Source organism: Neolamprologus brichardi, chromosome 11 (assembly GCF_056152115.1).
Source record: "Neolamprologus brichardi isolate AB-2024 chromosome 11, ASM5615211v1, whole genome shotgun sequence".
Lineage (NCBI taxonomy): Eukaryota > Metazoa > Chordata > Actinopteri > Cichliformes > Cichlidae > Neolamprologus > Neolamprologus brichardi.
The window spans coordinates 2,265,001-2,281,146 of record NC_142114.1 but is presented as its reverse complement, the minus strand read 5'-3'; the positions used below and the strand labels follow the sequence as shown (position 1 = coordinate 2,281,146).

General features: G+C 41.6%; 1 protein-coding gene across 3 annotated transcripts in view; it reads left to right on the top strand.

Moving 5' to 3' along the window:
• vps13b (vacuolar protein sorting 13 homolog B) overlaps nucleotides 1–16,146 on the top strand; it is a 297,453-nt gene that overhangs the window by 115,248 nt on the left and 166,059 nt on the right. For all 3 annotated transcript variants that reach the window (XM_087847951.1, XM_087847953.1, XM_087847952.1), the window contains exons 20-21: nucleotides 5,380–5,489; nucleotides 7,649–7,781. In XM_087847951.1, coding sequence (XP_087704077.1) covers nucleotides 5,380–5,489; nucleotides 7,649–7,781 — 243 coding nt within the window. The remainder of the gene's footprint in view (nucleotides 1–5,379; nucleotides 5,490–7,648; nucleotides 7,782–16,146) is intronic.

Sequence of the window (16,146 nt, the reverse complement as noted above, 5' to 3'; positions counted from 1 at the left end):
TGGTAATGATACATTAATGCAATCAGGACCAAGTCTGTTTTGTCTCTCATTAAGAAAGCTAGCTATCTTGCTGACAAGGGCCAGGTCACATTTGGTCGTGACTATAAGCATTTTCTATTGGTGAGAGAGACCAGGAAAAGAGACAACAGCTGGAATACTCCAAATCAGGGCTGGTTAGGTTTCAGTAGTGATATAGGCACCAATTGTGCTGTGTCTGGTTGTCTTTTCAACACTGTGAGCATTGAAGTGGATTTATGAAGGCTAGGAGTCGAGTAGAAGTGGGAAATGTATGACTATAGAGCTTCTTATCAACATCTGGAGCTTTACAGAGCTGCTGTTTTTCTCTTGCTTCAACCCCCTCATCTGACCTCTACACCGTATCATGCTGATCTACAACATGCCCTATAGATGTTCAAATGTCAGCTGTTTACTGTGTGGTCTGTTTTATATTTAAGGCACCCAACAGAAGATTTTTCTAAATTGGAGATAAAAACGAGTGGTGGCCTTGATCACAGTTTACATGCACTTGCGTTCACTTGTTGAAATGCACCTTTATTTGCTTCAGATCCTCCAGACTCTGAAGAACAATTAGAAATGACTATTTTGTGTCGAGATGCAAATAAAATGTATGCATATTAACACTGAAGCATACACATGCATGCACAGGGACAGTGTGCTACTGTTGACTGAGGCACCACCCAGAAGTGTCCTGACAACAGAGCTACAGCATGCTCCGTTTTCTGGAACAAAACAGCTGGCCTGAGAAATGTTGGGTTTATAACTAAAAACAATGACTCACCAAAACACAGTGGATGGGATAGAAGGAGCCTCTGGTGGGAACGGGGATTGACCTCTCTCTCTGAATGAGCCCTGTACTCACTACATGACTGCATGATTATTCACGTACTCATTGAGAGACGCAGTGTCCTAATGTAGAGACAAACATGCATTTTATAAATATAAAATATAAATAAACATTTTACTTCTTATCCTGACTTACATGTATGTCTTACATCCAGTTTACAGAACTTTGCTTGTATGGAGACGCACTTCAGTGATTCCATAAATCATACTGAATAACGAGTAGGCACACTGACCGACTCTCACTGAGACACTCACTTATCATAAAGATTAGGAAACTAGCTTCTTTACATTTTACTCTTTTATCGTCTACATGTTTTCATTATTCTGCTGATGTTCTGCATCTCAGTATCTATTCAGTCGCCCTTTTTCTGTCTTTTGATTCCTTTTAATGTGCGTCTTTCTTTTAGTTCATTTTTAAGACTTATTTCTGCCTCTGTTCACCTTTTTCTTTCTGACTTCTCCTGATTTTCTTGCTGGCTTAGTCACTTTACAAGTTTCTTCCTCCCTATTACCGTTACTGTACCCACAGCTATAGTCAACCTTTATGAGGTGGGTCTTGCCTGTCAGCTACAAGCTACTGCAATTGGGCCACTTAGGGTTGTAGCCTTATATATTCTATTAAAAGCGCGCACACACACACATGCACATACTGTATATACCACCTTCCAGTCCCGGGCTGAATTGGCGCAGAGTGAGAGCAGGCTTTCCGTAGAGCAGGGTCTGTTTCCAGTCAAACTTGCCTGTGTCCTTCCTGAGCCCCTGGGCTCCTGTGGCGGCATTGCCCTGGGCTGCTGGGTCGGAGCTCAGCAGGGGAACTGCAGAAAAGTCCGTGTGTGTGAGAGAGCTAAATAGTGTGTGGTTACAGGGGATGTTCACTGTTGGACAGCTCGTTTGAAATGGATCCAAACAGAAACACTTGTGCAAAATCACATGTTGCAAACAGTGTTCCTTGCACCCACCCACACACAGCTGAGTCCCTTTTCATTGGTGTCAGCAGCTCCAACTCTCTTTCTCTCTCTCTCTCTGACACACACACCAGTAGAACACCTGTCGGACTGCACGGCTCACTCCAGGACACCTTCGAGTCATGAGCTCATCGGAAAAGCAATTAAAGGCAGTGTAGGCCCCGCACGCTGGCGTAATGTTTTGTTTTGCTACTTGGCTTCGAAATTAACCAAACCTGTCAGAAGTCATCTGGCTGATGCGGGCTGGGCTATATTTATTTATTTTCTGTTGGAGAAGCTGGACGCAGGGTCCCTGCACTGCCTCCCGTCCAACAATGAAGTGATTCTGAGGGGGCGATTAGCTGGCTGAGACATGAATCCTCCCCCCACTGTCTACCTGGGGGGGTGATTGGAGAGCACCTCCCACCTTGCCTGTCTGTTACTCTGATGTTGGGGGTCATTGCCCTGTAGTTGAGAGGCTGTGCCCTCTGCAACCCCCAATCAGGGCTTTGGTCTCCATTGTGGGACTTGGTTTTGAACTTGCACTGACCTAACCACTCCCTGTTGATTAAATTTCATGGTTGCAGTGACTGAACAAAAGCAGATTTTATATTCAGAGAAGTCGATCTATAAACTAAGTGGACTGATTAAAAAAAAAAAACTATGAAGATGTAAAAATGCGTGGCTGAAGGTTTAGTGGGATTTTAGATCCATAAATACAGAGACTGACAAGAACATAGACGGGGCTTAAACGTTAGAGGCCTTCTCTCAGTCAGGGCTACTTAAATGTAGCTTCAGGCTGTGTGAGACCTGATGCTAGGCAGCAGTAAGACAACACCAACACCCTTATGCTGACTTTTAACTCAACTGGTCTTAAGCCACTGAAGAAAAAAAACACTTTTGACATTAATAGGCCCACTGTGGTTTAGTCAAGGTAAGTGTGTCTTCACAGACGTCTGCGTGTACATTTTGCGGTTGTATGTATTTTCAGAATCTAGGCCACTGAGGAGTTTTGAGGTGTTTTCTTGAAGATTCATTTGGGAAGTAAGAAAAACACCTTTGTAATCATTGTCATCACTTTTTGTAATTACCCTTATGCCACCCTGTTAGAGTGGAGGAAAAACAACAGTTAGCCTGCTGCCGAGGTCACCCTCTAAGCACCCCGGGCCGTTTCATGGTCCTGCGTGCTTCAAAGAAGGTGCCACTCTCTGGTAGTTATGTCAACACAATGATGAAACAAGAACACCGTGTGTATTGTAAAGCCTTGGGTCTTCAAAGCCTCAGCAGCAAGGTCAACACATATTTTACTTCTGTGTCACCATCAAACTGGCAGGTGGGGGGGAGAGTATTGTTTGCTCTGTTAGTCTTAAAAAGAGAGGTTTTTGAGTGGTGCTGTGATGTATGGACATGATCATGGCTGTCCTGAACAGATGCCAAGCAGACATCACGCACAACCACAGTAAGATTTCAGCTGCTGACGTAACACTGAAAACGCTGTGGGATTCACAGCAGGTATTTAAGCAGCCAAACTGGAAAACTGGAGCTGACAACGGAGTTCATCTGATAAGTAATGAAAACTTATTTGAGTTTATTTCTGCTTTTTCTACTGAATCTGGCATAGGGTGAAATTCTGGTTCCTCTGGCTCACAGGCATTTTTATGAAAATTCAGTTGTGTCAAGTGATCGCTTTAAAATGAATCTATGGGTGCAGTTTTTAAAAAAAATTTATCCTTTTAATGTTACATACACAATTAATCTGCTGTGTTAGATGACTTATGTAGTCATGAATGATTTCAGCTAAATGTGCTAGTCCATCTTATAGACCATGATTTAGGGTCTTAAGTACATCTTCACATTTCATCTCGCTCCCAGCCTTCTGGGTCCTATACAGCTCATGCTGTTCTGAGCTGCAGCAAAACCACTTGAGTTGGGCCCCAGAACTACAGCCACAGCCAGAGCCTATTAAGAAGCCACAGTGTGGTATAGAAGTTCAAGCCACAGGACTGAGGTTATGATTCCTCATCAGGAGGGGGAGAGAGGTGGATGAGGAAACAGTGAAAACACTGGGATGGAGTTGATGGAAGATGGATGCATAGATGAAGCAATAGAGGAAGAACTCTGAGTCAGTTTGACTTTATCCAAGGAGAATGTTTCCCCTTTGCCCAGAAAGGATTGTATACTAGTAATAAATCATGGTTGAGGAATAAAATTGCACCCAGTGAATAATAATTATACGCACAAAGCCTAGTATTGACTTGTGCATACACTATAAAATACTATATTGTGGATGTACGTTTTAAAGCTTTCACACCTTGCATACACACACGGCCACATATTTGACAGTATGAACACAAAGACATTTCGCATTGCTCTCATGCACTTTTACTTTGCACTGCAAACACACGCACGCATACACAAGTTCACAGGCTATAAATCACTAAATGTTGTAAAAGTGCAGCAAATTAGAACAGTTTTATTTGTATTGTTCACAGGAATAATGGAAGAGGGAGTTGTTTCTGCCAAGCTGCAAAGTTAGTGTAACAAAAATGTGTCCGTGTGTGTGTGTGTGTGTGTGTGTGTGTGTGTGTGTGTGTGTGTGTGTGTGTGAGTGAGCACACAAATGCTGGGGAATGGGTGGTTCTAATTCAACTTTGTTCATGCTTTGGAGACACTAAAATGTTAGGCAAAGCAGCAGGTAATCAAGCTTTGTTGGAGGTGAAATATAAACATACACACACACACACACTCACACACACGCAACCTTGCCTCAGGGCCTGAAACAGAAGACTCGGGTCTTGTCCAAAGCTCTCTTAAACTGCTGAAAGTCCTTCTAGAGCTGAAACATCCTCCCATCGTCATGCTGGGACGTTTCACGGCACGCCAGAGACCTTATGCTAATCCTGCCGGCATGGGAATCATTATTGATAGGATCCTAATGCATTACCTCAGGGTCCGCTTATTGTTGGTAAAGATTATTATTTAAGAGTAAACCAAAACCCAGAGAAAGTCTTGAGTTTCATAGAAATTTATCAAAAGAAAATGTTATTCTTGGCTTAGCTTGATACCACTTTGAACAGCGCAATTGAAACAAACTGTCCTCCTCGCTGCACTCCAGCAAGCGGGCTCGATACCCACCAGCAGTTCATTTGGACTGCATTATGTACATCAGTGGAGGAACCTGACACTCAGTGTGAGAAGATTCACTTCAAGCCACTTTAACTTGCTGATTATATTATCTTACACTGATTGCACATCAGTATTCCTTTTACTTTGCAGAAGTTTGCAGTATTAGAACTTTGTCCATGTTCGCATAGTCTCCACATTAGTCTGGATTCTGTTGACTAGGTCATATTGATTGCTGAAGTCAAACATCTTCAAAAAATGGCTTGAGCGCTGTCAAACAACTGGTCTCCAGCAAATTTCATTTTGTAAAAGCAAACAGATGTAGACGATATACTTTGCTGTCTTTTATTTTATTTTTTTTGGAACATAGCAATTTATCATTGGTTTGATTGTCTTTGTCTTCTGTGTTATATTACTAAAACTCTGATTCTGTATGTGTTTTTTCCAGGTGCAGTCCTGCTGGTCAGTGTCCAGGGAATAGCTATCAATGTGGACCCAATCTTCTGCACATGGCTTTTGTATCAACCTCACAGAGCGAGCAGCAGACAACAGCAACAGGTACTTGATCCAGTCTCTTCTCAGACAGGCTGTCAGTTTCTCTTCCAGGCCTAATGTCAGTTTAGCCATCTATTTTCTGTTGCTTATCTGAAGTCACAACAAGAGCACAGCCAACTAGTAATGCTGGGAAACACAGGTCTCTCTTGTAAATGAGACACTGAATCTTAATTGGACTACCTGTATAAATAAAAGTTAAGCAAGATATAATAAAATAATTAGAGCAGCAATGTTTTGGAACTCCTTCTTGAGTTGGATCCCGAGGTATTCTTGGACAAGAGAGGATATAGAATCTGTCTGCCATAATCTGAGCATTATTGGGGTTGTTACTCAAAAATGTGAACAGCTACAAACACCTCTTGTAGCTCTACTTTATCTTGAAATGTTATTTCTATGTCCATTTGGTGGACAAATACATAGTTGGTGCCATTGTAATCTGCGTTCTGCACAGATTACAGTCAATGTAACCTAAGTAAGTAAACTACCATCCTCATAAGGAACTCCACCTTTATACAGGCGTTTGTAATGTGCATTTGTAAACTGCTGGCACTCACACACTTAGTTTAGTTAATCGACTGAAGTGGATGTAAATGTCTGTAGTTCTTCCTCCTTCAGACTCGCCTTCTCTTTCCCAGCTACCTTTTTCCATGTGTTCTGCTCCCTGTCTTCCATCCAGTCTCTCTCTGTTTATTTGACAGGGTCGTAGTGATGGTTATGGACATTGAATGTTCTGTGCACACATTTCATGCACACTTATAGACATTCTTGGTGTGATTGCCTGGGATATAGCACAGCTTCACCCCATAAAGCCACATAAATATATATATTGTCAATGAATATATTATGCTTTTTTTCCCCCATTGAGTTGCTCTGTTTTATGCCCCTTGCAGTTTTAAAAGATGTAAGTCTGTATTCAACAAAGAGCAGGAGTTAACTGCACCAGCTCCATGTGCTAGAGGTTGTTACTGTAAGGGGGTGAACACATGTTATGAGTTGAACTACAGCCAATGTGAAGGATACACAACATGGGCTGGTGTGTGTCTATGTAGACATGCTGCAGCCAGTGTGTGTGTGTTTCTGTATGAATGTCTACCTCAGTTGCCTGTCAGGGCCACTTCTCAAGGCCTTGCTGGATTAGACAAGGCCTGTATCTGAAGGTCAACAGCATGTGAAGGACAGTGGAAAGGACACTGACTGGTTTGGGTCGAGATGACAGGAAATGCTGGAAAATAAGGAAATCAGGACTAGCAGGGGGGCATTTTGAGGTATGGACAAAGAGAGAAGGAAGTTCATGTTGTGTGACAGGTGTGCAAGTAGAACTTTTGACTTCATAGAGAAAGCCAAAGTGGAAGTAAGGCTGATGAGAAGACAAATGAGAGTATTGAAGAAATGATTAACATTAACAGTGGAGGAGGCGCGTGGGTATAAGTTTGTAAGTATACAAAGGAGAGCGATCTGAAAGATCTAATTGTCAACACAGAGAATTTTCTAGTCAAACACTACTTTGGGCAATGAACCTGCAGTATTTTCTTTACTCTATCCAAAGTTTCAAGAACCTAGAAAAGATTTGGCATCATACTTTAGTCAGTAGCTTCAATTGCTAATGTAATTTAGGGGGGGCGTTTTTAATCTTAACCACAACCAGCATTTGGGTCCCAACCTAGTCACTGAAAAGCAGCTGTGTGTGTGTGTGCGTGTGTGCGTGCATGTTTACACAGGCTGCAGTACGTGTTTGGCCTGAGGCCTTGTGCAGCTGCATCATAGCCGATTGGTATTGGCTGGCCGATGCTAATGGGGTTTCTTTATTTCAGAACAACCTTCCACTCCTCTGTCTTTCAGTCATCTCACTGACAGCAGTGTGTGAGTGTGTGTGTTTGGCCTGCATGGGAGACTGCTTAAAAAAAGCAGGGAGCTGTCACTAGTCCTTGTTGGTCTTGGAGTCCGGTTTTGTGTTCCACTGCATTTTTCTTTTTCTCTCTCTGCCTGTATCTCTGTCTTTAGTTGCATTATTTATTGTTTTTCCTGATTAACAGAGATCTTGAGAGCTGACTAAATCTCAGTCTCAATTGTTCCCTTCAAGAAGTGAATAACTTCGTACTTTACATTCGCAGCATTTTCCTGTCCATGGCCGTATAGGTGCTCATGCTTTGATGTCCTTGCAGAATCCTGGTGCAGTTCCTTTGGCCAAGAGGAGAGAGGACGAGGTGTCAGTAGGGAGCACACCACTGGTCAAACAATCTTCCAATCAGGCCTCAGACTATGCCAGCAGCCCAGTCAAAACTAAGACTGTGACAGGTAGGTTGACCAATTCTAGTATGTGCTTTTTTATATAATGAATGATTGCACTGGCAAATGCATATCATACATGACTTTAAGTCATGCACGTAACGGAAACAGGCTATGCCACATGTCACTAAATTCAGTGTTTTAATTTAGCTGTTTCTCATTGGTATATTAATAGTAGTAATGTTGTTTGTATGGACTGAATTTAAGCTGCTATGTTGTTACATAACATGCTACAATGTGCTGACACCTGAGTGAACCCGTTTCTCAGGACACCACATCTCCAGACATGTCATCCTCTGTTTTTCTCTTCTGGTAGTACTACTGTGGTTCTTCATGCCCAGAAGAGATGAGTGGCTTGGCTATGTGTAGCCTCCCTCTATGCCAGTTTTCCACTTTCCAGGACCCCCTTTTCAGAAAAAAACATATTTGCTGCACATACATAAGTCTGCAGAGTACATGGATTTGTCAGTGCACACACACACACACACACACACACACACACACACACACACACACACACAAGGAGTGTGTGTGTGTGTGTGTGCATGATTCTTCCATAATCCATAAAGCTGTTGTCCTAAGCAGGTACCTCTGAAACTTTTGGTAAAAGATGCATAGATGGGACAGACAGAAAGGAATATGAATCTTTTCTTGAAAATGCCTACTGGGTTTATTATTTCTGCAAAGTACACCAACAGTATCAGATGTTAGGTTATTGCTGGTGGTATTAGGACAGGTAAAGAGGTTATCAGCATCCATCTATCTATATATTAGGGGTGCAACGATACACAAAATTCACGGTTCGGTTCGATACTTTGGTGTCACGGTTCGATATTTTTTCGATACAAAAAAATGTTCATGCCTTTTTAATTTGTCATTTATTAAAATTATAAATATATATTTTAACTCAAAAGTACAGTTTTTAAATTTAATGTTGCTGAAACAACAAAGTAATAAAAAAAAAAAATCTGATCGAGAAATCACTCATCTTTGGAAAAGAGAGTTTATTACAGAGAAATGGCTCTTTCCAAAATAAAAGCTATACTATACGCTTCTTCTGGGCTATATTCTCAGCAGCATATTAAACATATCAGGTCCCCATAAGGAGAATCATGTGCTAACGGCTGTCTAAATGACTCGGGTAAAGTTTGTAGCATGCGTGCTTGTTGTTTTTGTCTGCTTCCACTTGTCTTTGCACTAGGATGATGTCGGCGTAAATGTGCAGTCATATTCGTTGTGTTCCTACTAGTGCTGTCAGCGTTAATCTCGTTAAAATGACGTTAACGCCATAACGCGGCAAATCTCCGTTAACGAGCTACCGCGGATCGCCCCGTGCGTGGGGCTGGACGGCGTCAACACGTTAACGAGCTAACCTGCTAACACACTAGTTCCCACCAATGTAATTGAGCATTGCGTGGCACATCCGACATACTGTTTTACTTTTGTCCACGCTTACGCGCTTACCTTCAAGGTCATATGTCACATGAAAACCAAAATAGTTCCAAACGCCAGATCTGAATGAGGGTGGGGGAGGTTCAATTTCGGGTACCGTTGAGGCAGTTGCCATGTTGCAACGAGCTTAGCTTCTGTCTTGCTAGCTTGTGCTGCACTCAGTGGATCTGCACTCGACAGTGCAGCCTAGGCGGAGTCGAACGCAGATCCACTGAGCGCTCCACACAGACAGCATCGTCGGATTAAAAATTGATAAAATAAATAAAAAATTTTGTATTGTTCGTTACATATGCGTACCGAACCGAAAGCACTGTATCGAACGGTTCAATATCGATACGAGTATTGTTGCACCCCTAATGTCTGTCTGTCCGTCCGTTCTAATTAATATGAAAACCTCTTCATAGTCTGTACTTTGTTGACTCTCACTGTGTTTAGGCTCCTTTAAACACTGTTACATAATTCTACTAAAGCATCACAGTGATGAGTCAGGGGAAATAAGCAAGTCGTTCAACGTTTTTCTTTCTTTCTTTTTTTTAAGTCCCTGGGAAACGTTTTCCCAGCAGGAGTGATAAGTGTCTGTTTTGGGTGAAGTCATCTCTGTAGCTGCAAAAAGCTTTGGATGTGTATAACTTTCTCCCATGTCAAGTGTTTAGATAGAAAAAAATGCTCCTTTGACATTTCAGAGTTTAAACAAAGGCCATGAGGGTTGTCTCCTAGCTTGTTTAAAGAGCTCACAGCTGAAAGGTCATGCCGCCGTTTCCTCCTGATTTCCCCTCTGGTCCATGTTTTTCACAAACTAGACTAATGGCTTTTCCACAAAGAAGCATCTTTGCTTACTCACATTCCAGTATATTGTCTCATTAGAGGATTGTCAGTAAATAATCAGCTTGGCTCCAACACTCCATACTAAGTAACATCAGACTGTAGTTTGTCAGCAACACTCGCTGACTGGAGTAAACTGTCCGTCAGTGTGTTTTCTGTCTCTTTGACTGGTCGTCTCTCTTTCTATCTAAGTTTTTGTTTTTCTGTCTGTGAAGTTATTTTTCACCGGGCGACTTTATTTCAGTTTATTTTCCTCTTTTTTGTAATTGTTTTTCCTTTGTTCATCTTTTCTGTCTTGTTTTTGACATCCCATCCACCATCAGGTTTTTGAAAATAGTCGATAAAAGACCAGATTTTAGAACTGACAACACTCAAACGCTGGTGCTTTCACACGTAGTATTTTGGTTGTTATGAAATGTTAAGTGGATTGGAAATCTGGCCACAAATTCTGCATGTGGGTGTGTTTACTGTTAGACACACAACATTTGTATATGGCATCTAATTGTTGGGCTCCATTAGTTATTCAAACATATACTTTTTAGACTCATGCTCTTTCCTATCCAAATATTTCTCTTGTGAAGTGAAAACAAGACATTAGTAACCAGGTGCTCATACTGCATTTTATTAAAATGTAGCCCTCGGTGCCCCCGCTCCAGTTCTCCACGCTGGAGTGGAGCTTGTAAGCAAATGAATAGCATCTTTTCTGGAAATTGCTGTGGTGTTACAGGAGAAGATGTAATGAAAAGTTACAAATTGTTTCCGCAACCAATCAGAAGAAGAAAATGGCCGAGTCATTTCGCCCTTGTGGTTTCAATCATGGTGAAATAATACGCTTCCCTACGGTTATAAGATCTTGATAGACCACAGCTCAGCACTGGAGGGACTTTTACATCACAGCAGGTACTCTGCTGATTTCATCCCACTCCTCCAGTTCCACTTGTACCTAGTTACACAATAACAATGCCTTCTTTCCACATTTTACAGTTTTGTTTCTGTGTATGTAGAAAAAAATGACTGGACGTCATGGCCGCGTAAAGACAGATGTGAACTCCTGACATCCTGTTGGATTGTGGTGAAACTTGATGCACATAGGTTCATAAACTAAGACTGTGTTCTGCCTCGTTTCTCTTGATTAGTTGTTCCTGGGATTCATTTGGGGGCTGATAAATGGGATGTTAATTTCTAATATTCCTTGGCTGATGATCATGGGGTAAATACCTGCTGCAGATACCTGATCTGTAAACAGATCTGCACTGATATTTAGTCCTGCTTAGACTAATGTTTTTTTAATGCTGAAATCTTGTGGAAAGTCCTGTTTGTTGGGACATTAGTTAAAATCCACCCCAAAATAGAACCGACGTGCGTTAACCCTGTAACTGTACACAGCTGAACTAAATGAACCGTAATTTGTATTTTTCTGCGTAAAGCTTTCTTACCAGGGCTTCTTCCCCATCAGAGCTGTCGACATCTAGCATGTTGTGGTTGGAGTTTGGTTCTCTAAAGATGATTTATGAATTGTTTTACCATGCATGGAGAGCACTAAGAAGCACCGGGATCTTTAAGCAGCTCTCACATTTGTTTGTTTTTTAGGCAAAGAAACAAACAAACAATCACTGTTCATGGTTAGTCCTTCAGTCCTATTAGTTTAGCATGTTTGCGTGCTGTGTTTATACCAAGTTGACTTTAAGCTGGATATAAAACTGTCTTCTTTTCCGTGTCAGCATGATGCATTTCATGTCAAAGCCATTTTGCCTTATTGAATGTTGCGATGCATTTTTTTTTCTTTCAGAATGTATTTGTAATTGCTGCGTGTTTACCCCACGACATCCAGTCCAGCTGTTTAGCTTGGATTGATTCAATAAGCCATAATGATTTGCTGAAGGATAGAGCTGATTCGAATATAGTTGTAGAGAAATGACTGTTGTTGATTGATATTGATTGAACTTAATTTCATCAGTTATGACAGAGCAAGGATTTCAGGCAAATTAATAAATGTGCTGAGAAATAGCGTTTAGAAGAAATGAATTGAAATGGTCCAAGTTATCCCCCCCCCTTTTTTTTTTTCCATCTTTTTACTAAATTATCATTTGGCATTTACTTGATAGTTCAAATGTCCTTGTTTCAACCTGATTCCAAGTAAATGTCTGGCTATGTGACAAGGTCCAATTTAGTTGCTGGCATATATTTTCTCAGGGGACTCAGGGTCATTTGTTTAGGTAAACAGAGGAAAGATGGGTGAGGTTCTTTTCCTAGTGGGAGTGTTAGGATTTAGTAGTACACATAAGATCCAGGGTACTTCTTTCAGGTTTCCCTCGAGTCTTGAGCTCCAGGTGCCTCGACGCTGCTGTTTTACACCTTATTGAAACACAGTGGGAAAAACAAGATGATTCGTTTCCAGAAAGCATCTGTAGAAGCTGCAAATGTAATGCAAAGAAGATTTTCTGTGAAATTGTGCTTCCCAACCTCTGCTGGGCTGCTTCTCTGAGACCTTAGAAAGCCCACGGTGTGTGTGATAAACTTGCGTTCAAGTGGTCATTTTGAAGATATAAGCTAATAGCTTGCATGTCAAAAGTGTGCTAGATTGAAATATTATCACAGGATTAAATGACCCAGAGTGCTGGATATATGGAATACTGAGATGGAGCCTTGTTTTGTTCCGCCTGATCATAAATTGGCAAGTGGAGTCTATGTCTGTGCCTATTGATTATCATAGTTTTCCACTGGAGCTATTGATTTTCCCACAAAATCACCTTAGGGAATTAAAAAGAATAAATCATAATCCACTAAACGAAAATCATTTTTAGAGCTTTTAGCAGTTCAAAGCCTCCTCAGAACAATTGTACTAGCTAGATGTCCCTGCTTCCAATTGGTTATTTGAATGCATGCCTGGCACTTTTATGATTTAAAGAGAGTGTTATGTTGTTTTGTTACCACACTGAGCCTAGCTACAGTTTCATAGTAATCAAGGGGGACTTTCCTGCCGGCTTTTGGAAGGTGCCTGTTAATGTGTAGGCAAATGTACAGAGACACACAGAACCAGTTCTCTGCAGATCATTTCCCCTAAAGCACTGAGGGCAAGGTGATATCATACTGGGACCGGGCCTGCCCGGCTTGAAACTCATAACCCACAAGCACTCGGGTCTATCTGGCAACACAATATTTCAACCGTTCTCTCTTCCTCTCTGGTTTTGGTCATTACACATGTTAAATATACAGGGCACGTGTTATAAGACACCGCTGACTTTCACAACCAGTTCAGGCTCAGTTGGACTGAAGCCACTTCTGGTGGATGACAGAGACTTGGATTTAAAGCCTGTGTCTCGGTGAAAGAAAATCACATCGTCTCAAAAACTCTTTATACGATGAAACTTTAAACTAGTTTAACTTTACGAATGGCTGTTTGTTTGTTGTTGTTTTGTTTTTTACAGTTATATGGTTGGTTTTTCTGTCAGTCAGCACGTTTTTTTTTTTGTTTCATTTTGTTACTGGTTACATTATATGGCCCAACAAAATATTCTGGTCAATTCACATCACAGGTTTGTTTGAATGTTGCTTAGTAACATCATCACAGAAGTGTTAACAGTTGTTTTTGTGCGATTATCCGACAAGAAAGGCCGTGGAAAGACGATTTTGAAAACAAGTCATTTCTCCACAGTTTGAGGTCGATTTCTGTCTGCCCGCACAATTACGCCACAAATTGGTTCACATAAAACTAGCCTCTAAGTATTTTCTTTATTTGTCCCTAATGAATGTTCTTGTTGGCAGCAGCACCGTGTTTCTGATCACGAGCCTCCCAAGTCCCGAGCTTCTTATTGTTCTCTAACATCTACCAGAGTAATGATCTCACCGCCTTTTTTTTTTTTTTTTTGCTTCAATCCTAAAATTAGCTGTTGGCACTCTGAGAACATACTTCATTTGCTGAGAAACCTTTCCTATCTGGCTGTGCTTCCTAAAGGTTGGAATGAGAACTGTTGTCTTTGTTCCTGTCTGCTTGTGGTCTGCATGATGGGATTAAATGTAATTATCTTGTTTACTGGAAGGACAAAAAAAGAGACAAAATGGAAACATTTGCACTTGCTGTTAATCTGCAAGGTAGGACAAATATCAGGTTATGGTCAGGGTCGTGCTGCTCACAAAAACGTTCTAGCACTGATGGCTTTTCTGTGATCTCAACCGTGAAGCATCGACAAAAAAGGAGGTTTGGAACTTTGCAAAGACACATGGCTTAGAAATATATATTATGGAAAGACGTATATGAATATATTTTAGAGAGAAACTAATATACACATGCATACACAAATCTATAAGAGCGAGAGGAAACTGATGCGAAGACTTGAGGCAGAACTACGCAGTCATACATTACTATAATCCAAGCCCAAGTAGCCTGATGGAAGTCAGGCGGGTTTTTATTGGCTGCTGTTTGCTTTTCAGAAGGGGATAATATTTTCATTGTGGAGTTATTTATATAGTTTAATTTTTCTCGTAAAGTCAATAATTTATCAAGGTAATGATGGTTGGAGTGGGGAAAGAAAACAAGAAGGAGGAGGAATAATGAGATAGAAACCCCCACCTCTCGTAGAAGAATGGTCGAAGTCTTGAGGGGACCCTACTTGCTACGCTGGAACGTCTTTTGCCTCCACACACTGATGAGCCCATACAAGCCTCTCCCCAGCTTCCATGACAGACTGAATGGTCTGTGGGGAATATATGTGTCCTTATGTATCCCTTTGCTGCTTTCATGAATGATAAGGGTATTATGCACTGTGGATGTTGGCCGTGGGACCTGAGGTTGAAGTGAGAGGAGCGAAGAGGGAAGTTGGGGTTGAGCTGTGTTTCATCAGATGTAGTGTGGATTAGTTGAGGGGCTAGAGGGGGTTTAGTGACAGAGGATGAGAGAGGAATGGGAGGAGGTTGGGCACTGAGCTGAGATGGGGTTTTTTTTTGTTTTGCTTTTTACATGAGATGTTTCAAGGGTTCCTGATGTCACCGAGAGAACATGTGCTGTTGCAATTCTTTATGTGCTTTTATCATGGTCGATCTGGCACAAGTCTTCAGCTCTTTTTACCGAATAAAGTGAAAATTGGTTTGCATTACTGTGTCATTATCACTTATGTAGTGAAATTTGTTATTTTCTTCTTGCTTTACATGTTGCCAGAGGCATCAGAGTCTGACTGAGTTTTCCTCCTGTTAGAGGTCTTCTTAAAGCACATCTGGAAGAAAGAGCAACCATGCAGTTTGTAGTGTTAGAGGAGTATGTGTAGAAATAAAAGGGTGATTTTTTTTGTGTCTTCATGCCACCACTTACACATTCCTCACCCCTTCAAGTGAGCCTGGCCACAGCAGCGCTTTTTCAATAATGCTGTAACGAATGGAGTCACGTAAATATTTAAATAAACACTGACTTGCATCCAAAACAAATAGGCGGGCAGGTTTATTAAAGAGCCCTATTGCTGCCTCTGCACGCAGCTGTAGCAGAATATACAACACTTCAACTCACTGTAAACCATTTGTAATAGGGAACATACCAGAAAGATAGCAGGCGGCATGAGGAAATGCCGGGATCCCGCAATGAGGCTGTTTTTATGGTTGAGTTACTCAACCACCCGGGAAAGATATGGATGCTTTGCGCCTTTGTTGTTGTGAAGTCTGTTAAATGTGTAGTGGAAAGTTCACTGGCACTGATATGATGTTAGTGTTTCTGTGTGGGTGTGCCAGTGCCTTTGTGCGCATTTAAACACGCGTTCAGTTGCAACTGCGAATCGCACGTTTGAATGATGTGCGATTTACACTCACCACACCACACACCCTCACACATTTTACAGCTACGTTACTGTGCCGTGGCAGTGTTGCAACCTGCATCGTGATGTGAGGCAACGCTGATTTGTTTCTCGCCCTGAAGTCAAAGTACTGTAACGGGGTTCTGGTCTTTTCTTTTTCTCCGAGCCGTGGGCTGCAGAGACAGTGGCCTTCCATTTGCTGTGAGATTTAACGGAGCCGTTAAAGAGGATGAATAACCACCATCAGAACACTAGAATGTTTATAAGGGACTGGACTGGCAGCTCCACAAACCAGTTGAGAGAGAGAGACAAGAGGGAGTGGT